At 43.9% G+C, this 25,575-nt stretch overlaps 1 protein-coding gene across 1 annotated transcript in view; it reads left to right on the top strand.

Annotated features, from left to right (window-relative positions):
• GUCY2F (guanylate cyclase 2F, retinal) overlaps positions 1-25,575 on the top strand; it is a 428,460-nt gene that overhangs the window by 345,386 nt on the left and 57,499 nt on the right. Inside the window, exons 14-16 of the mRNA XM_069211537.1 lie at positions 1,409-1,601; positions 15,970-16,144; positions 22,581-22,679. Of these exons, the coding sequence (XP_069067638.1) occupies positions 1,409-1,601; positions 15,970-16,144; positions 22,581-22,679 (467 nt within the window). The remainder of the gene's footprint in view (positions 1-1,408; positions 1,602-15,969; positions 16,145-22,580; positions 22,680-25,575) is intronic.

The raw sequence follows: 25,575 nt of genomic DNA on the forward strand, positions 1-25,575 counted from the left end.
TTAATAAGGAATTGTTAGACCTGGTATCCTTTGGGTGGTCTCCCTTGTCTTTTGTGCCTCTGCTTCCCATGTTTTGCATGTGTGCTGGACTTTGATTTTACTGGTGTTGTTACTCTGGGCACTTTACCACTGCTGACCAGTACTAAAGTGCAAGTTCTCACTGTGTAGATTGTACGTGTAATTGGCTTTTCCATGATTGCCATATCTGATTTACTAGTAAGTCCCTAGTAAAGTGCACTAGAGGTGCCCAGGGCCTGTAAATCAAATACTACTAGCGAGCCTGCGGCACTGATTGTGCAACCCACATGAGTAGCCCTATAAACATGCCTCAGGCCTGCCACTGCAGTGTCTGTGTGTGCAGTTTTTAAACTGTAAATTCGACCTGGCAAGTGTACCCACTTGCCAGGCCCAAACCTTCCCTTTTTATGCATGTAAAGCACCCCTAAGGTAGGCCCTAGGTAGCCCCCTGGGCATGGTCCAGTGTATGTTAAAGATAGGAAGTGTACTGGTGTGTTTTTACATGTCCTAACAGTGAAATACTGCCAAATTCGTGTTTCACTGTTGCAAGGCCTATCTCTCTCATAGGTTATCACTGGGCTGCCTTTAAATACATTTTAAGTGCAGTTTCCCTTTGGGAGCAAGCAGAAATATGGAGTTTGGGGGTCTTTGACCTCACAATTTAAAAATACATTTTTTATTAAAGTTGTTTTTTAGATTATCAGTTTGAAAATGCCACTTTTAGAAAGTGGGAATTTCTTTACTTAAACCATTCTGCGACTCTGTGTGCTTGTGTATTCCTTGTCTGCGTCAGACTGACAGTTGGGCTGTTTGTGAATCTTCACTAGTCAGCGACACAAAGGAAGCTGGGGTGTAGCCTGCATATCCTGATGGGCCATCTGGGCTAGAGTGGAGGGAGGAGTGGTCACTTACACCTGGAAGGGCTTTGCCTGCCCTTACACAATGCAGTCTCCAACCCCCTGGTGTGAGTCTGGAACCAGGCCTGGGCAAGGCAGGATCTTGTTAACAACAGAGACCTTCCTTTGAAGTTTGCCTACTTCAAAGGCAGAAACGGGTATAAGTAGTGGACCCAAAACTCCAGATTTTTAGATTACTTCTAGATTCAAGAGTTGCTGATATTCAGGAAACAAAGAGATTTTTAGCCCGCTTCAATGAAAGGAGAATGACTGAAAAATGGGACTGTGGCCTTTTGTACATTGGTAGGTGAGGAAAGAGTTTGATTGAGTGAAGAAGTCACAAACACATATTGAACTGTATGTTTAGATTTTTACAAACTTTTTCTCATTTGTATGCAAGTTTAGATTAAGGTATTAAGTTGTCATATAGAGGTAGAGGTTCAGTCTCTCATATTTCCTGTCTAATTGTACTCTCCTTGTCATCTGATTTGCAGATCAGTTGCAGAAGCACTGAAAACAGGCTGCACTGTGGAACCCGAGGGCTTTGATGAAGTTACCTTGTACTTCAGTGATATTGTGGGATTCACCACAATTTCAGCTATGAGTGAGCCCATCGAGGTGGTGGACCTACTCAATGACTTGTACACTTTGTTTGATGCAGTGATAGGAAATCATGATGTCTACAAGGTTCGTCTTCACAGTTACCGTGGTTTCGTTATGGAAAACCTGTTTGGCCAACACCAGGTTTCCACTTCTATAATTGCTAGTACATTGCAGATTCTTCAGTAATTTGTTTCAGAAATGTAATTGATTATATTCAGTATTTCTTGCAAAAAGTTGCACTCTGGAAGTTAAATTTGGTGTGTGTAGCACTGCAAGAGGGTGTAGCTTTTGTATTCATACTTTATCTTGAACTCCCAATGTAATTTCCTTATAATTTAAAGTGATGCCTTTTGAAGGTCTATATCCCTATTTCTCCCTTTTGTCCTGTATAAAAATGTTTGCCTATCTATCCATCTACTGATTTATTTTTTATCTGATTATGCAACTATAACCAATCCAGCAGCATACGTAGGATATTGCTAAAGGAAAGTGGCCAAGTGCTTGTATAGTTACATTGAAAGGCGAACTCACATAACATAAAGGTCACCCTAGCCTCCATTTAATGCTCGGTACAAGTACTGAATGATGTTAAAGAATGCCATATGATCACTCTTCCGGTATGCTGAACCCATGTCTGCATAATCCTCCTAACATCTCTGAGGCCACTATCTGATGTAAATTCAACACCAAAAAAACATTGTTCCTTTGTTACACTGGTTACATCTTTCTCCATTTTCAGCCACCACCACTCAGACGCGCCCAAACCATTACTCTCAATAATACATGACCCCATTCACATGGTCCCTCAAATATTCAGGGCCTGAATCACAAAGGTAAACTTACACATTTTTCTAAGTTTACCATTGTTTGCTATTCACAAAGGTATTTTACAAGTAGTATCTTTACAAGTGCATAGTCTTCGCACATAAAAATGACAGTTGTAAAATTGTGAAATCTACCATTTAAGGATAGGTCTTCATAAGTTTATTCTTCAGTACATCTTTCTAGGACCTTCCCAGCCGCCTTCCCAGGCTGCTCTCTCTCTCCTTTTCAAATCATCACATTCTCTTTTTAGATCAGCCTTGACTGTGCCATTGTTGACCCATACACATTCCACACCTCCTTTCTGTACAACACACCACCCAAAAACCCAGTACATGTGGGAACAACAGCTGACCCAACCACGCTATATACAGTATGAATAGTACTATTCATATACTGCTCCAAATAAGAAAGGCATATTATTCAGATAAACCAAAGTTTTAGGAAAAGAAACCTAGACTATTCCCTACTATAGATTTCTAATTCTTTTAGTGTCTTTATTATTCTTTAACTATTCCTTCCTAACTCATTCTTCACAACTCCATCCCTTATCTGACTAGAGAGCTCCTTTCCTCCCTGAATTTCACCACAACCACTCTGTTCAAATTCCATATCCTCGAGTCTGTAGTTTTTGTCTGCATTGTTAAACAATTTCACCACTCTTACAGGACTGAAGAATTTCTCTAACAGACCATTACCTGGTTTTCTGACTCTCACTCGATCCCCAACTTGTCCCTTTCTAGCTTTCACTCTTTTTCTACTAAGAAACCATTTTTTTCCTTTCCTCCATCATTTCATCTCTCTCTCTCATTCTTCAGTTCTCCTTATCTTCCTCAGTCCCTTGACATTTTGCAGCTACCCAAGGAGACATCACACTGTTTGGCTTCCTTCCTCGGAACAACTCAAAAAGGGCTCTTCCCTGTAACCGAGTAAGGAGTCAAACAGTACACTTCAACTCTATCACGTATTTCCTCTTTTCATTGCAATCTAAAACTATTAGCAAGCCAGATTTCAAATTCCTGGAATTTCTTGTAACAGCTCACCTGTCTCAGTTGTTGTGCTCCACTGTTCTTCTGAAATTGGCACCCCTTCAGTCGTACACACATACATATCTTCTTCCATCTCGTCTTCTGGCCGTTCTTCATCCTCATCCATAAACAATTTAGATAAGGAATCTGCCACCACATTCCTTGTGTCAGGAATGTATTCAGCCACAAATCTGAACTCTTGAAGTACCAGCACCCATTTGGTGATTCTGCCTGAAACGGCATCTATGATCTTCCTCAGTGGTATGTGGTCCATTTTCTTTGTGAAATACCGGCCCCAGAGAAACATCTTCATCTTCCTCACCACCCAAAATGTGGCCATCGCCTCCATGTCAGTCACTAAGTACCACATCTCAGCCCCCTTTAGACCATGTGAGGCAAACATGATTGTTATTTCGCCTTCCACTAATACTTCTCCCAAGCCCTTTACACTAGCATCAATTATGAGTTAAGATTTTACATTGGGATCATAGCTTTTTCGATTGGGATCCATTGCCAATTTCTCACTTTGAGCTCTTTCTCAGAATTCTGGTCCCACGCAAATTCTGCACCCCTCTTCAGCAGTCCTCTCATTCTTCCACTCTTCATGGCAAAAGCAGGCACAAAACCTTTTTGCAACTCCTCCTTGCTTGTGGGTGATGCCAACTTGTTAATAACATTGACAAGACTATATTTGGGCCTTATTCATTCCACTGAGATCACATGTCCAAGATACTCAATGTGAGATTGTCTGAACTTGCATTTCTCCCCTTTAATAGTGAGATTCACCTCATACAACACCCTTAAAACCTCTCACACTCACTCATCATGCTCCTCCATGTCCAATACACACATTAAGATGTCTGCCAGAGGAGCGGAGAGACTGCCAGAGGAGCGGAGAGACTGCCAAGGAACACTGAAGAGCGCTGTGCACTGTGGGATAGGCTCACCTGGCCAGTCCTCCCAGCTCTCGCTGCCAGAGGCATCCGTGACTTGAACCAAGATGGCGGAGCTAGGTTCGGGGTGAACAGAGAGTATAGACCTCTTCCACCGTTTACCCCCCGGTAGCTGCCTCTCCCCACCCGCGCCGGAACAGCATAGCTCCATCAAGCCCACCCCAAGCTGTGCTTATGTCCGTGCGTTCGCGTGCTTCTACACAGTGAGCGGCCCCAAGGAGGCGCCTGGCCCGGGAGAGGCCGAGGGGCGGCAAGGCTGAGACTCGCATGAGTTCCGACGACAGCAGCTGCAGGAGTGTCAGGGCGAAACGCAGCTAGCTGAGGCGGGAGCCGAGGAGACGCATCCAAGCTGCCGCCCGACAGGTGGGTTGGATGTTTGAGGGAATACCTAAGAGGGCAGCAGGGGACGGCTAGGTTGACTGTCAAAACGTTCTCAAACACTCGTGTCCTTTGGAGATTAGAATGTCATTCATGGAAGAAACTAGGGATCCGTAGGAGGTGTAAGTCGCTGTACTGTCATAGGTGTCCCCTGGTGTTTTACTTACCAATTGCAGAAAGCAAGAGTTATTGATACGGAGTGCCGGGAATACAGTATCTTATGTCTAAGGTATACCTTAGTAACTGTTAAGTGGCCCGAGGAGCCAGCGACCACCGAGCACCGGAGACCGACTGTGGCACCAGAGAGAGGTCCCGGAGACTGACCCCTCACCACAGACTGACCCAGGGCGCCAGAGACTGACCCCGGCCACAGGGCACCAGAGAGAGGCCCTGGAGATTGACCCCTCACCGGAGACTGACCCCGGCCACAGGGCATCAGAGACTGACCCCGGCCACCAGAGACTGACCTCCAGGCACCGCAATCTGACCTCGGGTACCAGAGAGAGACCACAGAGACTGACCCAGGGCATCAGAGAGAGAGATCGGGTACCAGAGACTGACCCCGAGCACCTGAGACAGGACCCACATCAGAGACTGACCCCGGGCACCATATCCCGGGCACCATACCCCGGGCACAAGAGGCAGACCCCGGGCACCGGGCACCGGAGACAACCAGCCGCGCACCCCTGCAGGACACAGGGCTGCCGGTTCGGTCCGCCGACGCCGTTGTAGGCTGCCTGCTAAAACACGCTGGGAGGACTACAATACCCAGAAATCCTCTGGGTTTCCTGTGCACCAAGTGGCGCGAAAGTGCTGTTACGCCCCCCGGGCCCTTAAATTGCAACAAGGTACCACGCACCGCGGGGCGCGCGCGGGCGGCGCCGGGCACAGGGCGGGCCCTCTGTGGCCCTCTGAGGCCTGAAGAGACTGGACTGGGCACGGGACTCTGCCTAAACTGTAAATTAGCTGTATTACATCTTGATTACGCGGTTTTGTGTTTTGTATCGCTGAATTATAGCTGGTGGTACTTACTGCAACCAACCTATGATGGCTAACTGTAATAACTCCGCCAAAAATCTAGGGGCTACTATGCTTGATAACTACCTGGTTAAGGTGGTTAAAAAGATTAATAGCGATCGCAGAGTCTCCCTAGGGAAAGGAGGTTCCCCGTTCAGACACACCCTAGTTCCTCCCCACATATAGGGGGTCATTCTGACCCCCGCCGGGCGTGGTCACTGCGCGCCCGGCGGGAGCCGCCAAAATACCGTACCGCGGTCGGAAGACCGCAGTGGGTATTTTGAGGTTTCCCCTGGGCTGGCGGGCGGCCTCCAAAAGGCCGCCCGCCAGCCCAGGGGAAACCGTCCTTCCCACGATGAAGCCGGCTCGTAATCGAGCCGGCGGAGTAGGAAGGTGCGACGGGTGCTACTGCACCCGTCGCATATTTCACTGTCTGCTAAGCAGACAGTGGAATACAAGCGGGGCCCTCTTACAGGGGCCCCTGCAGTGCCCATGCCATTGGCATGGGTACTGCAGGGGCCCCGCGACACCCCCTACCGCCATCCTGTTCCTGGCGGGCGAACCGCCAGGAACAGGATGGCGGTAGGGGGTGTCAGAATCCCCTCGGCGGCGCAGCAAGCTGCGCCGCCTTGGAGGATTCCAACGGGCAGTGGTAAACCGGCGGGAGACCGCCGGTTTACCCTTTCTGACCGCGGCTGAACCGCCGCGGTCAGAATGCCCTCGGGAGCACCGCCAGCCTGTTGGCGGTGCTCCCGTGGTCGGTGGCCCTGGCGGCCACCGGCCGCCAGGGTCAGAATGACCCCCATAGTGTCTACTTTTGAGGATCTGGGCGTCAATACTGACAAGGATATGATACTGAATGAGGCACAGATACATTCTAATCCCTTAGACTCAACGGATATAATTGGCGAAAGCCCATTTAGCCCCGTGGTTATGGCAGTGACTCCCCCCCAACCAGCAAGAGCAGTTAGGGCTTGCAGAAAGTCGTTGGGCAAAAGAGGAGTGGGGAAGGTCAGCAATTCTCGAAACCCCCTCGAAGCAAAAACCCATACTATTAAAACAAAAGGATTAGACGGGGGATCTGATAAGCCAGTGGGTTGCTGTCATAACAGGCAGTATATAGAAAATATACTGGCAACAGTAGAGGATAAGTTAGCGACAAAAATGGCTGAAATTTTCAGCACATTATTGCTGAAAATTGAAGTACTTACCCAAGAGGTTCATAGTCTGAGGGTACAAGCAACATCGACACCAGCAGATGTTCTAACGGTACCTCTTGATTTACCATCTGGAAATTGTGTTGAGCAGGCAATACTCGCGGGCAGCAGTTTAAGACATAAAGCCCCATGTAACGAAACAAGTTTGGAGGCGGAGCCCACTATACCTAGGGAACCCGAAGTGATTCGTGGGTCCCTAGAGGGTAGGCCTCAACTAACTCGAGTCCATAAGGAAGCAAGAGAGCACAACAATAATTATAATGTTAGGATTGATCTCCCACCGGAGGCCGCTCCATTTGAATGTATATTGTCAGGAGTCCCAGAACTTAGTTCAGGTAAAAAAGAAGGTTACAATGATTTAAAAAACAAAGTAGCCTTCTGGCTTACTAAAAATAGACCCCTCCCCCCTACCATTGATGGTAAAATCTTAAATGTGAGAAGGGTGGGTTGGCTTGGCCACATGATTAAAGATATCCCAGGTGATCTGGTAATAGTTAATTTCAGGAGTATTAATGTGGTCCCATTTTTGAGAGGCTGGTGCCCGCAACTTGCAGATGGACCAATAGTCACGTGGGAACTACTAGATTTTTATCCTACGGTGTATCCCGAGGTGAAGGTGCCTTCCCAGATTAACAAAAATGTCATTAACCCTCCCAGGGGTTGGTTCGCACCAGAAAGCATTGAACCCTTGATTACTGCCGGGAGATATGGGCCGTTATCCTGCCTAGATGAGAATGATTGACTCATCGGTAGAGAAGAATTAGTTAATTTAACTTTATTGAAATCTCCCCACATAGAAGATATAAGTTGGAAGGCTATTGCCACAGATCAAAGTAATAATCCTGACACTACCCCTGTTGGTACATTGTCTGCATTACCCAATTTTAGTACGGACTCACCCTCTGCTTTAGCTGAGCCTGTTGATATGTTATCAAGGTATATATCCTGGAATATAGCCGGTCTGGAGTCCAGCCAGTGTATTCCTGATTGGAGGGACTTCATAGATCAGGGCGATATAATTGCATTCCAGGAAACTTGGGCTATCACACCGATATTTCGGGTGGGGTATCTGAACTTTAGCAAGCCAGCAATTAGAGGCCAGAAAGGGCGTCCTGTTGGAGGTCTTACAATTTGGGTCCGCCAAAGTGCGGGTGTAAGAGTTGAAGAAGTGACAATTGATAGTCCAGACATAATTGCCTTAAAGATAAAATCGAACCAAGGTACAAACATCCTGTTGGTTAATATTTATGTCAGGGGCCTCCAGGGAGGAAGGGTTTCTCCGACCCTCCTCCTGTTGGATGACATTTTATCAGGAACAACGACCGATGGCCACAAGATTGTGATGGGGGATTTTAATACTTGTTTTGAGCCTTTGGGTATTGAGGACGGCCCGCTCACCGAGGATGAGGATCTATCCTGGGGTATTCTCCAACTCGAGATACCTCCGATTGCTAAGTGGTCGAGCTCAGCCACCTATATCAAGGGGCTATGCCTGGATATGGGTCTAAGAGCTGTTAACGGAAGGGTCAAGTCAGATAGGAAGGGCAGGCATACGTTCAACAACGGCAGACACAGTAGTCGTATCGACTATATTTTGGCCGATGTGAGGCAGTGGTTTTCAGTTGTTGATATGTTAGTTACGGAACGCCCAGAGAGCGATCATGACCCGCTGGTTTTGACCTTAAGGGATTCCAGCTTTCAGAGGTCTGAGGGCAGTGGTCCTAATTTAATAGAAAAAGAGGTCATTGTGAGCAATGATACGCGCAGGGTACGCTGGCCCAAAATAGCTGTGGACGCTGGGGCCCGCAGGGTGATAAGAACCTTAGTGTCTAGTTCTGTGGAGCTTTTAAACAATTGTGGCTCACAGGACGAGATTAATAGCGAACTTATACGTACCCATTCTGACTTGTTTCAGGAACTTAAAAAGTTGTTCATCAAATTTATTCCTAAACAACCTAGGACCAAGAAATACTCATCCACTACCTGGTTTGATAAAGAGTGTAGCAAGACAAAAAGAGTTCTCTTTGAGGCTATTAAAAACAAAAATCATAGCCAGATTAGATCTTGTAGAAAACTCTATAATGAGGCAAAACGCAAAGCAAAACAAAAGTGGGACGAGGAACGCTGGCTTATGCTGTCAGAAGCCTGTGGTAAACGCAATATGCAACAGTTTTGGTACCTCATAAAATGGGGTATCTCGCAGGACGCCCACTATAGTCCAGCATCTGTCTCTAATCATCAGTGGGTAAAAAATGTTGAGGATCAGTTTAAGTGTCATACAGTAGAAGCGACTATACCCTACTGTCTTGAGCCCGTCGAGTCGTTAATTTTCTCAGTTACTGAAGTCATTAATTGCCTGCAAAACATTCCCAAAGGGAGGCCCCCTGGCCCAGATGGTATTCCAGCTGACATTTTTTTGGAAGACCAGGACCTGTGGGTACCTTATATACTCCACCTGGTGAATGCAGTTGCAGCAGGCGCTAAAATTCCTGATTCATGGTATGGGGCAGAAATCCTTCCTATATACAAGAAAGGCGATCGCTCAGTACCCTCAAATTATCGGCCTATCAGCCTTATTGATGCGATCCCAAAAATCATAGCGCGCCTCATTTTAGGGAGGATACAGGAATGGATAACAGACTCAGATATTTTGACTCCGTTGCAGGCGGGTTTTAGACCTCATGTAAGCACCCTTGATCAAGCCTTTCGTTTTGCCCTTTTATATTGGAAAACAGTTTTTTTGGGTAAGGGCAAGTTGTATGCAGCTTTTGTGGATCTAAGATCTGCATTCGACTTGGTTCGTAGGACTAAATTATGGGATTGCATACTGGAACAGGGAATGCCCAGGGCTCTAGTGCGACTCTTAATGAATCTTCATGCATACACTTATGCCCAAGTCCGCTGGGGTAAGCCTGGCGAGGTTACGGACAGGTTCCATGTTTTGAAAGGTGTTAGACAAGGATGTGTCCTGGCTCCCACTTTGTTTTCCCTGTTTATTAACAAGGTTACCAAATATTTTGCAACACATCCCACGGATGTTCCCCAGATAGCGGGAATGAAAGTACCATTGCTCATGTTCGCGGATGATACCTTGTTATTATCTAAGACAAGGCAAGGGCTTCAGCAGGCCCTACTCAGATTTGAGTTATTTTGTGACGAGCATGAGCTAGAAGTAAATGTTTCTAAAACAAAATTCATGGTACTAAGAGGTCGAACACAAACTGTGGCAAGGGTTAAAATGGGTGGTGCTATTCTTGAGCAAACTAATGTATTTACTTATCTGGGTGTGCATTTTAGTGATAATTTTAGTTGGAAACCCCCGATTGATATTCAAGCACTTAAACATGTTCAATTGGGCGGTGCCCTTCTTAAGGAATATAAAAGATCATTTACCCGCCCGATGTCCCCACTTATGGAAATCTATGGGTCAAAAATTCTTCCCTCAGTTTTGTATGGGGCAGAGCTTTGGGGTTATAGCAATCTGGACCGACTGATGCTGGCCCAAAACAGATTTACAAGAGGGGCGGTTGGTCTTCCGAGGTCATCCCCACGCATCCCGCTCCTTTATGACCTTGGGCTCCAACCGGTGGAAGATCAAGCCAGATTTCGGACCTTGGCCTTCTGGCGGAGGTTGTGGTCTACCCCAGAGCTGTTATTATATGCGAAAGCATGTCTCGAGGTAAGGGACACCCTAGGATCCAATAAGATTGGTTGGTTTAAGGGTGTTAGAACCACCCTTTGTGCCATGGGTCTAGGTGCCCTTTGGCACAACCCAGACTCAGCTACTTTTCCTTCAAAAAAAGAGCTGAAACAACTATATTGGGAATGGGTGGTAGGCATAAGACACTCATCCCTTATAGGTAGTTCCCTTACAACAACATTTGTACACGTGAAAGATGTCTCTGCAATTGAAATGTATTGGGATGTTATTACAAAACCTATGGACTGCAAATTATATCACCAAGTTAGAGTGGGCTCAATACCATTAAGGTGTTTAACCTCAACCTGGGGTATTGGAGGCCCAGATAAATGCCCATTGTGTACTGAAATGCGGGAAAATGTGAGCCATTTGTTCTTTGTCTGTCCATTATATGCTGCCCCAGGGAAGAAGTGGTTGGTACCCCTATGCAAAAGTCTGGGCACACAATCGGCCGAGACTGCTTGTAGGATCCTTAAAACTGATCTTTCACCTACTATAGCAATAGGGGTGGCCAAATTCCTGGGGTGGGCATGGATAATTCGTTCTGAACTACTAAAACAGTTACATGTTTTAGATAAGTAAAATATCTTGACATTAGAACTGAGTTTTTAAAGTAATGTACTTCCTTTTTTAATATGTTAAAATATTTAACAAATGAAGCATTAGTAGCTTTTATGAAATATTGTATTTATTGTTTTAATTGTTAGCACTGTTAATTTTATAAGTATTATGACGTGTAGCATGTCTTTTATGATGAAATATCGAATAAAGACTTCATTAAGATGTCTTCTTGATAAACCTTAAATTCCTGGACATTCTTTAACACTTTTTCCGTTGCTTTCTGAAAAACGGACACCACAGACACTAATCCAAATGGCATCCTTCTGAACCTATACATCCCAAACGGTGTCACAAATGCTGTTTGATCTTTTGATTCATCATTTAACTCAACTTGGTGGTAGGCTGATTTAAGGTCACTAGCTGAAAATACCTTGGCCCTACCTAATAATGTCAACATGTCCGCTATTTTTAGAATAAGATATTTGTCCACCATCACACATTTGTTCAACTCTCTAAGATCTATGCAGAGCCTCACTTCATGACTGCTCTTTCTTGCTGCAACCACCAGAGACAACCGCTCTGTCCGCTCTACTTCTTCAATCACACCTTCGTTCTCCAACTTGGCCAATGTTTTTACTATATCTACTCTTACTGAGATTGGTACATTCTGCATCTTATCGCACGCAGGTTGTGCACATTGTTTCATCTTAATCCTATGAACATATCCTTTCAAGCATCCTAATTCTTTTCTGAACACAGACAGAAAGTCTTTCATGGTTTCCTGTTCAAGTTTTTCACAGGCTGATTTATCCTCCACCAATCGAATCTATTGGCCCAAATCTCTCAAATTTAAGGGGTGGATTACTGTTAGGATTGAGCATTACTCCCAGATTCTTGCTGTCCACCCTTGACGACACGTAGATCTTACCTCACACTTGCTTCACCTTATATTCAACCAAACCCATAAAGAACTTTCCTTTGAGGTTTTTGACCAAAAAATTATTTTAAGATCAAGGTTTTTTTTGCACCCAAATCAAACAATACACTAGTAGTCTCACCTTCCACTTGTGTCTCATCCCTAGGACTCTGTTTCTTCCCATCAAATCACAAACATCACAAACATCCTCCACTTGCGACACGGTTTGTTCACATTCAATCTCTTCATCAATTTCTTCACTTCAATTTCTTTGATGTTACCTTGTCCCTTTTGCTTTTACACTCACTCTGGAAGTGACCCTTTTTCCCTCACTTTCTACACTTTGCTTTTATTGCTGGATGTTACTTATGAAACGCTAAATGATTTTTGAACCCACATCTAAAAAAAATTCTTTCTTCCACGGGTTTTCTCTTTCATACATTGTACTTTTCACCATCTGTCTTACTGTCGCATACATTGTATTTTTTCTGTACAACATTCACTTCTTGCCCCTAATCTTTCTTGATAACATCCTTGCATTTCATGGAATGCTCAATCCCTTTAGTTATTACCAGCACCTCCTCCAGTGCAGGATCATGCTTCAACCATAGTCCATCTCTCACTTTGTCTATTTTGCAGCCAAGCATGAAATGGTCTCTTATCCTTTTTTCAGCAGTTCCTAAACATTTGCAAGTAGACCCTAGCTTCCTTAAATCTGTGATGTAATCTTCCACAGATTCCCCACGTTTTTGTACACTTCAACCAAAGTGGTACCTCTCCAGTATTGTACTGACCGTGGGTAAATAACAAGTATCCAGTTTTTTAACACATAATTTGTACTTATTCAAATTCACATTCACATCAGCGACCTCAGGGAGATGATTGAACCCCTCTTGCCCTTTAGGTGCCAACAAAAGCAGTAGTAAAGCTGTTTTATGCTCTGAACTTAAAGTGCACTCTTGCACACCTTTCAAACACCTTTTACCATCTACTCCATTTAATAATAGGTTGCCCAAGTGATTACAAGACAAAGGGTGGAGCTGTAACCTCCTGCATCTTAACTTATTTCCACACCAACAGGATGTCAACTTTACACAGCCTGCAAAAACCCATTATATGGGAAAGTGTGTTTAACTCTATGGTGGTCATTCTGACCCTGGCGGTCTTTGACCGCCAGGGCGGAGGACCGCGGGAGCACCGCCGACAGGCCGGCGGTGCTCCAATGGGGATTCCGACCGCGGCGGTAAAGCCGCGGTCGGACCGGCACCACTGGCGGGCTCCCGCCAGTGTACCGCCGCCCCATAGAATCCTCCACGGCGGCGCAGCTTGCTGCACCGCCGCGGGGATTCTGACCCCCCCTACCGCCATCCAGATCCCGGCGGTCCGACCGCCGGGATCCGGATGGCGGTAGGGGGGGTCGCGGGGCCCCTGGGGGCCCCTGCAGTGCCCATGCCACTGGCATGGGCATTGCAGGGGCCCCCGTAAGAGGGCCCCTACATGTATTTCACTGTCTGCCGCGCAGACAGTGAAATACGCGACGGGTGCAACTGCACCCGTCGCACAGCTTCCACTCCGCCGGCTCGATTCCGAGCCGGCTTCATAGTGGAAGCCTCTTTCCCGCTGGGCTGGCGGGCGGTCTGAAGGCGACCGCCCGCCAGCCCAGCGGGAAAGTCAGAATTACCGCCGCGGTCTTTCGACCGCGGAACGGTAATCTGACGGCGGGACTTTGGCGGGCGGTCTCCGCCGCCCGCCAAGGTCAGAATGAGGGCCTATATGTTCTAATATGTACTCTCTTACAAAATGCACAAAAATGTACTATGCCTATCACTGATTGACTGCAAAAGAAAGGCATCTGTCACCTGTGAGGCACTTTAGGTGTACCTATTACCTCAATAACCATATAATCTTTGTAAATACAACCTTCAGAGGTGTCTGTATCACAGGGGTTCTCCTTGAAGGCACACAAATGCACTGTCTGAACTCTGCTGCGGTGTGCTTCAGCAAAGTGCCTGTCACAGAGATTCTCTTTGTATGCACACAAATGTGTCGTCTGAACATTGCCCACAACAACTCCTACAATGCTCTGGAATGTGTGTTTCCCATTGTATTCTTTCCCAGTCCTCAAATACGGCTGAAACAACATTACGCACATAGCGTCTGTTTCTGTGCTGAGTTCCACTTGTCCTGAAGTTCAGCCCCCGAGCACTAGAGGGAGCACACGAACAGCAACAGAGTGAGGCAGAATGAGGGAGAGGCACAAGACGGCAGACTGCAACAGAGTGAGGCAGCATGAGGGAGAGGCGTGAGGCAGCAGCCGCTGCACAACTCGTAAACTGAATGGAGACAAGCACGTGTGAGGCCAAGCGTGAGAGGAACCGTTCACATGGTGACACAAGCGGTAACACAAAAGCAGCAACGCGAGATGGGCACTCGCCGATTTCTTAAACAAAACATAAAAGCATGTTTTTGAATTCTTTGCTCCCGTGGCCCAAATTGGACCCGCTCTTCTCTCATTTCATGCATGAGTTCTATACAAAGTTCAGCCCCGTGACACAGTTCTCGCCCCCTTGCCCCCACACCTCACCTCGATATGAGATGGCCCAGTATCTCTAATTCGCCCAAAAATCCGTTGTTTTTCCTTGTCACCAGTGTAAAATTGTGAAATTTACCATTTAAGGAAAATCTGTAAACAGGATGAGGGTCTTCATAAGTTTATTCTTCAGTACAGTTTTTTAAGACCTTCTCAGCCACCGCTGTCAGGCTGTTTTCCCTCTCCTTTTCAAATCATCACATTCTCTTTTTAGAACAGCCTTGAATGTGTCATTGATGACACATTCTATATTAGAAGATACCACAACAGTCGTATCTGTTCTAGTTTGTATTTGCGGAGACTCTACTGTCAGAAAGGAACTACTCGTAATATACCTTCGTGGATAGCAAACAGTTGTAAATGTACACAAAATTGTAAGCTTACCTTTGTGAATCAGGCCTTCATCCTCTCACTCATTCACACAGTCACAACCACTCCTCCTTTCTTTTATCATAACAATAGAATATCTACACTCAGCCATCGACTAATCAACTCTCTCCTGATTATTAAATCAACTCTTGCTCAGCACTGTTGGTATCACCCATTCATCCCCACTTATCCTTTCACTGTTACTCTTCCTTCTAGAATCACACACATTTTTCCCTTCAGTCATTTTCCATTGCCATTCATGTTATCTCATCACTCATCCATGCTCTTACTTTCATTCAGCCATATGCAAACAATTGGCCTAAATTTCACCACATTTCTCTTCTCCTAGACATATTCTTATTATCACCCATTAATCCACATTTTACCCACTGCCGAGCTTTCGCCACCTTTGTCCGAAAAAATCATCACAACACATGCCCATAATATCTGCAAGCCAGTTTCCTTCTAATACCATGTGTCTCTACATTGGAGAAAAAGCCAAGTTTTGTCTCCTTAGACCATCTAGCAAGTGAGCAGGCAGTATCCAAGTTTCCATGTGCCAGTCCATCTGTCTAAGGAGATGTAAGATTTAAAACAGCATCATTGAACATTCTGGAGGGCCTTGTCATGGGATAATTATCTGCCACCATAACTTTGCATTGCAGGCCTAAGTCAGGACTGTAAGTAGAGTGAGGTTATCTCAATGACAATGCCCTCCAGAATGGTCATTACTAAGAACAGGCACACAAAATCTGGTTAAATGTTATAATTAAAAATAAAAGCCCATTTTACATATTATTCTGAGGGATAGTGTGCCCAGCTGTTTAAAAGTTTTTTTATTTAAGTCAAACATGCTTATTCTCTGCTCTCACTAGCATGTTTCATTTTATGCCACCTACAGGTAGAGACAATAGGAGATGCATACATGGTGGCGTCAGGCCTTCCAAAGCGAAATGGGAACAGACATGCGGCTGAAATCGCTAATATGTCGCTTGACATTCTAAGCTCGGTGGGATCTTTCAAAATGAGACACATGCCGGATGTCCCTGTCAGAATACGGATAGGCCTGCATTCAGGTAATAATGCCATGTGTTGAGTAAAGAGATGCTTATCAAATGACCAGCATGCGTTATACTGCAAATACTGATAGTGCAAAAACACTCCTGCTATATATTTTGACTGATGGTCTCCAAAATTAATTCCACGTAACTTGGTGACGTTATCTCTTGTTTTAAAGACTATGGTTCCATGTAAATTGGCACAGTATTCTCACTCAGAACACAGAGCACAGTATGATTCACCACGCATCTTATTCATAGTACCTATGTCCATCTCCTGTGTACATGGTCACGTCCTGAAGCATAGTATGTTTCACCATGCACAGAATGCGTGACATAAAGCGAATGCACATTATGCTTGTCAATGTTGCTTGAGCACAGTATATTTGTTTAGTGCCTAAAGCACAGTAAGCTTGCCTCTATTCCCTAAGCACAGATATTTTGTTCAGTTCCATGTAAACAGGCTGTTTTATAATGTACCTTATGCACAGCATGTGTGTTGAGGACCTTTAACACAGCAAGCTTACCCTTGTTCCTTAAACACAGTATGTTTGCCCACTTTCATTAAGGACAGAAGTTTTATTTAATTCCATAAGCTCAGTCGGCTTTATATTGTATCTTAGGTATTGCATGTGTGATTCTTTAGCACAGTGGGCATGTTTTAAGCACAGTATTATTTTGAATGTTTCTCAAGCGATGTGTGATTATCCAGGTTTCCTCAGTAAACTGTGCAAGCCCAGATCTTTACGCTTTGTGTTCACATCCAGATTACTTAGCCGTTATAAGTGTGTTGAGGTTCTGAAACAGTTTTTGTTAATCACAATCTGATACCCCAGCTTCATTACACACAGCATACAGATCCACATTTCATAAGCAAAGGATTCTTGTCAATGTACTTCAAGCACATGGTATTGGGCACAGCAGGTTAATCAGTGTTCCTTAAGCACAGAGTGGTTTTCCAGGTCATTAAGGAGTGATGGTGTGCCTTTCCCTAGCACAGCAATGATTTAAAGGTTTCTAAAAGTAAGTATACTTGTCCATTTCCAGCTAAACGCACATGCTCGGAACCATAAGCACATCCTCGTTTTTTAAGCACAGTCTGTGTGTCAGGATCCTTAAGAAAAGAATGTTGTCCCAGATTTCACAAACACACTCTTCCTATCTAGTTTATTTGCATGAGAACAATCATGACAGGCAGCATTGATAATATGCACTATTACTTGAGTTGTAGGGGCCAAGTGTTTTGGAGAAGTACAGACCGGTTAAGAGGGATTCCTTCTTGTCGTATTCGCAGGGTGAGACTGGTCCAGTGAGGGAGATGTGATTTGAGACAGCTATAGAACAGTGCAGAGTGGTGAAGATAAGTGCCTTCAAATATAAAATGGCGCCCACCCTTGTGTTGGCTTCACATGCATTGAGTATAATACATATATTGGTCAAGAAGGTGGAATACCTACTTGACCAATGGCGTGTTACCTGAAGTAGGCATAATCCATGATATACACAATCCATAACTACTAATGGAGTTATTCCCTTCAGTCACCCCTTTTCTCCAGAATTGCCCTGACCACCCGCTTTAATATCACATTTCTGTTTTCTTTGCTTTTTTATTTTACTTTGAATGGGTGGACAGTGTGTTTAGGAATCCCAGTGCTGTGTTGCTGCATAGTCTTTTGTTCTTCGTTGCCACACCCAGCCTCCTATTAACTTCTCTTCATTTTTCTTCAGTGAAGCTTAGTTCTAGTCTAACATTCATGGATGGATGTGGTCCCTGGGCCTTCTGCCATTGACACTGCTTGGTTATATATCTGGCAGTCAAACCATCTTTGTATGTCCCAAGTCTGAATTAACAATACAAATTATATCTAATGAACTAGGGACTTCTGAGAGAAAGCCACTGATGGAAATCAGCACCCTTCTTCTGTATGTGATTACCACAGATCCAAATAAAACTAGAAACTGTGACAGAACCCCAAGAGGGAAAGGGGAATGGGAAGATAGAGAACATCGTCTGACTTTATCTTGTATTGTCTTTAAACTATTGGCACTATAGATCACCTAAACAATAAAGAAACAAAGAGGTTACTATTTATTCATGTACACTCAGACGTCAGATTGGTTTAGCGCCTAGTGATTCCCGTCCTACCTCCTACTAATAACTCTCTCTCAGGGCATCAGCCTTCCTTTTCTTGGTTTGTGCAGTATTCTAGAAATACAAATACATGAGATATCACTCAGGGTGAGCACTATCTTCCTGTGGGAGCTCATTTTCTCCAAATTATATTCGCATATGTCACACTTCATTTATCATTAGAATTATTTAAAAATCCAAACAGTCTTTGCACAGTATCGTCTTCATCAAATACATTGTGAACCATTTTTAATAAGAAGTTCTGATTCAACTATCAACAAAATGTATTCTCAATTCGAGTCTTTCTAAATGATTTACAAATTAGAAACACTTATGTGGAATGTATTATGAAATTCCTCAGATTACTAGTCTTGAGGTCTGTGTTCCACAGCAGGAAAAAATAATGTCACCCTAAAGAAAGAAATCCTCCTGAATGGCTTCCATTAGATCCAACAGTGTCTTCAGGAATCATAAGAATTACCGCCAAGTGACTACTGAAACTCCAAAGCAACAGAATATTTTGATGTGAAGATTCAAATAGCAGGACAGTGCAAATCCAAAAGCCCATACTAAATAAATAATACCAACTTTACTTTTCAATGGCATTTCCACCATATATTTTTCCTGAAAATGCTGTGTTAAGATTGTTCTAGTAAAAAAGTAAGTATGTTTTAACTTTAGAGAACTAATCTTTTGTATCCTTCCTTTTACCCATTTCTAACGATTCCTCCCAATCAACAAGCCCTGAACATAATAATAAAATATACGTCCGGGGTCAAGGGCAACAAGTTTTTATGTTTACTTTGTCCTTGGGACAAGTAGGCCCAACCCTCTGCAGCACAAACCCTTTGGCTGCCTGTTTACAGAGAGTGGAACTCTCTGCATTTGAGGTTATGTGTTTCCAAAAGATAATGCTGTTCGAACTTGTATTTATGGTTCATTATTTGAAAGCCTTCATTATTATGGTGAGTGCTGTAAATAAATGTTTTAAGGTCACACTTCACTACTGACGTTGGTTCCAGTACAAAAAAAAAAACGTGTATACACATGTTTGAAAAGTTTAGGCTATGAGGCTAAATATAATGCTCCCAGAATGCTCTCTGATTAGATGCAAATGAAGTGTCATTTAGTAAAATGTGTTGATGCATGCTAGTATTTCCCAAAACTATTTCTAATGGAAAATCAGTGTAACCATTTTCAACACGATTATGGGAAGCATGAAAATAAACAAACACTGACAAAGCCAACTGATCTGACATATTTTTATAAGTCTTTTAGTTTAATCAATGCGTGTCTTGTTTTGACATGGCTTTTGTAACACTTTATTGTTGTGGGAGCTACCAGGCCCTCAACATTGTAACAAACACTAGCAAAAACCCCCCAAAAAGTTTTTGAACTCTAAAAGCACACGTTGCCACCAGTGGCATAACAAAGTGGCATAACAAAGGCCCCGCAGCCACCCTCCAGGGGGCCCCTTCAGCACAGCACCTGCCCTGAGTGAGTCTGGAGAGGGGGCTCCTCCATGTTCTTTGCAAAGGGGCACCCTCCAGTTTCGTTAGGTCACTGATTGCCACTGTAGTTCCTGACACTGAACAAAACTACTTTGTGTGCCAATATGCTCCCTTGTGGAAGAGCAGAATGCGATCACTCACAGTAAAGCCAGCCGAAAGAGAGAGAAATAGAAGTTTAATAAAAAAAAAATGGCTTTGTTAACACCAGACCTAATCAGGGACCAAAACCCACAAGTAGGTAGCTTTTTGCATGTCGCAAACAGCGACTTTCGCTGTTTGCGACGTGCAAAAAGCACATTGCGATGCACAAACACAGTTTTGCGATTCGGTAACCTGGTTACCGAATCGCAAAACGGGTTTGCGACTCGCAATTAGGAAGGGGTGTTCCCTTCCTAATTGCGACTCGCAGTGCAATGTAGGATTGTTTTGTGACCACGAACGCGGACGCAAACCAATCGCAGTTTGCACCCATTTCAAATGGGTGCTAACACTTTCGCAAAAGGGAAGGGGTCCCCATGGAACCCCTTCCCCATTGTGAATGTCACTGTAAAAAAAAATTCACAGCAGGCAGTGGTCCTGCAGACCACTGCCTGCTCTCAAAAAATGAAACGAAAACGTTTCATTTTTCGTTTTTGTAATGCATCTTGTTTTCCTTTAAGGAAAACGGGCTGCATTACAAAAAAAACAAAAACTGCTTTATTGAAAAGCAGTCACAGTCATGGTGGTCTGCTGTCTCCAGCAGGCCACCATCCCTGTGAGGGCCGCCATTCGCAAGGGGGTCGCAAATTGCGACCCACCTCATGATTATTCATGAGGTGGGCATTTGCGAAGCCCTTGCGAATCACAGATGGTGTCAGGGACACCATCCTACATTCGGATTTGCGACTCGCAAATTGCGAGTCGCTCTGACTCGCAATTTGCGGGTCGCAAATCTGAACCTACCTAAATGTGGCCCCAAATTCTTAAAGAAAGTCACAAAAGTGCACCCATGGTATATGTCGTACCCCTATAAAATATTTGTGAACTGTATTTTAGCATGGGTAAATACGATGTGTAGATTTGCTCATGTGAAAATCTATTGAGCATTTGCAAGTTCATTTTCCCTCCAGCTACTTTCTTCCCAACTCTAGAAGAAGTTCTAATTCTGCCATTGTCAGGAGTAAATGTCCAACCTTTCTTATTATGGGAAAATATCAGAGAGAAGCTGGTGAAAATCTTTAAAACATGCAGGTTAGTAGGTTTGCAGACTCAAAGGCATTCCAGTCCTGGAACTATTGCTTACTGCTTCCTGCAGCCCCAGTATGCAGATCTGCAGAAAGGTGGCAAAATAAGGAAATTGCTACAGTAGGGATTGAAACTGCAAGTATTCAAGCCCTGCTATGGTAGTAGCCCTGGCATAATCAGAGAGGCTATTATCAGAGCTCTTACATAATGAGATTGCTGCCATAATTTGTCGCCACACTAAATGGCACCAAAGGGACAAGTAGATCTTTTTACAGGACAAGTAGATTTGAGAAGCAACCTGTCCCCTGGACAAGTAGATATTTTAATAAATTCCACACCCCTGTAATATAACATAATATAATATAATGTAATGTAATATGATATAATATGATATAAAGTAATATGATATAATGTAATATGATATAGTATAATATAATATAATATTGCTCTGATTATGAATATGGGGGCTATTTATTGTACCTGATAAATAGCGATAACACGTGATATATTATTTATTGGGTGTGATCAATAGCACCAATTATGAGTGGGGAATAACATGTGGCTTTTGGTGTTTAAAGGACCAAAATCTGTATAATATGGTAAAAACCATATGCTTTTCCAGTGTTACATTTTGTCGGGTTTGAGCTACCGAATTTAACATAGGCTTAGGTATTTAAGACATCTGTTAATTATCGGATACATTAAATATAACCAAACTCATATTTCCAACATGTACATGTCATAATACACTGACTCAGTCATAATTTGGCCCCAGGTGTTTCTTTGTTCTTGTTTCTCCCATCACATTTGCTGCAGGACTACAAACAGAGGGAAAACTAGGTGACAGGGAATTGAAAAGAAGCCTACCACTGCACCTGCTTTAATCCCCAAAATAATCATTAACTTCAAGAACAATTGTGGAAATAGTGAATATAGACATTGTTCATTGTCCTAAATAGGTCACTGTGATTAATCCTATTTGTGTAATTGATTCCATGGCAAAACCTTGACACTCAGAAGATGTCCAATTACTCTAGCAATTTGCAGGGGGATCAAGATAAGGTCCAGAATACAACTATTTATTTACTAGGAAAATTATTCAGCTTACCTGGCGAACCTGGGAGCCAATTGCTAGCCAACACTCCAGCTGCAGTTTCACTTTATGCAATGTTTTTTCTGTTAAATCATATGAGGGTAAATTAATAAATGGCACCCAAACAGGAATAAATGGCAACAAAATGACAAAAAGTGGAGCCTCAAAAATACACAAGTGTTCCGGTTTCTCTATGTAATGCTAAAGGGAACTCTCTGAAAAGTGTTTTTTCTTCAGACTTGTTTTTGTCGTATCCATTAAACCCCTTAGCTATAGAATTTGGTTCTAGGATCCCCATTCAATCACTCCAACTGCAGTGGAAGGTTCATGGAGTTCCAGCTGTGCTGTTACTCTTTATTTACCTCTACCCTGAGGAAAGGCACATTTATTACATCCCAATGATCATTCTATTCAATTAAATGTATTTATGTCATTGTTTGTTGTACATTATGCGTAGGGGCTCTATTCATAATGAAACACTGATTTCCACTCTAGGATCTGTCGTTGCCGGGGTCGTGGGACTAACCATGCCTCGATACTGCCTCTTTGGGGACACCGTTAACACCGCCTCTCGAATGGAATCTACAGGGTTGCGTGAGTAAAGCTTTGGAAATCAGTTATGATATGTGAATGTGTGTAGCAGTGTTTTTCTTAGTAGTGCTGCACATCACTTTCTCGCTTCTTATTTTAGCACTTTATTTTTGGACGTGCTTATATACAGTTGTATTAAATTTGTGTTCAGCAGCCATAGAACTATTTTTTTGTTACAATAGAAACAGCACCTGCAATTTCAGAACAATTGTCATGTTTTGTTGTATGGTCTGTTGGACTAGTCTACCCACATTTTGAACATGAATGCAGGTCAGTAGGAGAAGCTAATATCAACTCATACAAACTGCATACGGGGGGTCTATCAGAGGAAAAATGTTCAAATGCTACTACACTTCTTACAGTGGTTAAACATGATTACGAAACTTTATCTGTCTTCAGACCAGACCTATTCTTTCCAATGCAGTACATATAGGTAGGGGCTTTGTGTTCAGCCCCTTGCTCATGACTTTATCACTTTGTTGTTTATATAACTACTCCTCATTCAGTAGCTTTCCTCATTACCCTTGTGCTTGTCCCACCCAGGAACATTTAGGTCTCACAGTGTTCTGAATGGATGAAAATACCCTTCCATGCCTATGTCACACCTTGCTTTACAATGCATTTGAAGGACTATTTTCTGTCCTCCTCTCTCTCCGCTCCATGTCCCCATCCCTCTCTCCCTAATTGCCTTCCGCTTTTTCTGCCCTCCCAGCATCCCTTTGCAACCAATTTTTTATTTTAATTATTTCTATTAAGTCTTAAATATAACAACATTGGGCATGCGCAATTACCATAATATCAATTGCTGCCTTATAATATAGCCCTCAGTACCTTTCAACTCCTCTATTCAAACTTCACCTCCTCCTTCATTAGTTGGTGGGCATTCATTTTAAAATGTTTTGGACCAATCTAGGATGGCTGCTTGTGCATACATCCGCAGTGTGCCTCCCCAAAAGGTATGTTTTAATTTAACAAATGTAATTCAAAGAGAGGGGCGTCTTAGATGTGAGTGCATCCAGAGTGGCCATATTTAACCAGTATTTGTTAAAATAAAAGAAAATGCATTCAAAGATGGCTGCTTTTGAAGCACCTGCATCTGTGGCAGCCATCTTTTTATGCATACTTGTAATAATGACAAAACAGTCCTCCAAGATGGCTGCTGTGGATGTGCTTGAATTCAATGCAGCTGTGTAGGTTAACAGCACGCATTGGCAAAGCCAGTTAGTTTGATAGCTGTGACCTTTTGGTTTTGCCAATATTTTTATATTATTTTGTGTTCTTATTATTTGTAAAGCTTCTGTTTGCCCTAAATAAATATCTTAGGGCCTGATTTAGATCTTGATGGTATTACAGCCAGTCTGTGGCTGACCCATGTACCACGTCAAGTGTACGGTGTTCCTACCACTGTATTTAGATGTGTTGTGGCTGAGCTGTTGACTTCCATGATGAAGTGCTCTTCCTTGCCATCATGCTGGCAGGTTCCTGCTGACCATATTTAAATGTTACAGTCCTGCTGGCGGTGTGCTGCTGGCAGATTGCTCATGTAGAGAGCTTGTCACTGGACCCAATGGACATCCTGCAATGGCAATGGCTATGGAATAGAGGTAAGTCACACACATACACTGTATCTTGGCCATATGTGTCCACCTGCATCTCACACAACACAACACACCCCATACACACTATTATCCATTGCCATTCCACCACAACATAACCCGTAAATGCTGAAAACACACATTGACATGCATCCATAAGACAACGCACACACACTATCAACAGTGCACCCACACACACCACAACCACAACAACTAACACAGCTACACACTTATCTACACAAACACACTCACGCAAAGGCACAACTACACACATCACAACAGCGACCGCCACACAACAACACTCACCTGAATGTTGCACACAGCAACACAACACCCTACCTAACATACACAACAACATCAGACTCAAACGCAAGTGGCACACATACTGGACACAACCACACTACCCACTCCAGCTCCACCCACCTCAATCAGCCAATCCAATCTCACGCACTCAAATATGTACTGACTCACATAAAGAACTAGCAGCACAACATTACTGGTACAGTGCCCTTGCAATGTGCACAAATGGACATAGCTGACAACAGCTATTTTAACTTTATTGTGACACCAGTATTCATTTGGCAGTGAATACTGATACCATAATGACAGTTGTGCATGTGTGCGATATGTGTCTTGTACCAGTGTATTCCCATCCAACTGTTTCCCCAACATATGCATGTCAAACTAATTTGAAAAAAATACTATGACATGTATGTGACTGCAGTGGTCCCGAGCTCTTGTGCAGTGACCTTTGGCATTGCAAGTTCCCAACGTTCAAGTCAGATGACGGGGGGTCATGTCTTCTCCATTGTCCAGTGGCAGCTGCGATGGAAGGTCTTGTCCAGTCGAAAACGTACGTGGAATCTGGAAAAAGGGTAGGCTTTTACCTCATTTCCCCTTCAGTCCGTCAACTCAGGTGTGGAGGTCCGACCGCCACAGTTGCCTTGGCAGTAATGCACATTGAAATCTGCTCAGTGGTAATAGTCGTTGGAGTCCCGCGGCCAGCCACCATTTCTAATAGTGCCTTCAGTGCGGGTGGAGTTTTCTGGCGGCGTCGGTGGTCTTGGCGATCTTTCTTCTGTGGGGCTGCCAACGTCTAAATTGGGTGGGCGGGCTGCCAGGCCAGCAGACGGGGTTTCCATTAAAAAAGTGGCAGCGGGACCACTACCACAAAGTCTGGGTCAGCTTTTTTGTCATGCAGCATTGAGCTTCTTACACAATTTGTGAATGTACGTGCAGTTTGAGGTAAAAACATTAGCACATTATGGCCCTCATTCTGACCGCCGCCCGCCAAAGTCCCGCCG

Source organism: Pleurodeles waltl, chromosome 2_1 (assembly GCF_031143425.1).
Source record: "Pleurodeles waltl isolate 20211129_DDA chromosome 2_1, aPleWal1.hap1.20221129, whole genome shotgun sequence".
NCBI lineage: Eukaryota > Metazoa > Chordata > Amphibia > Caudata > Salamandridae > Pleurodeles > Pleurodeles waltl.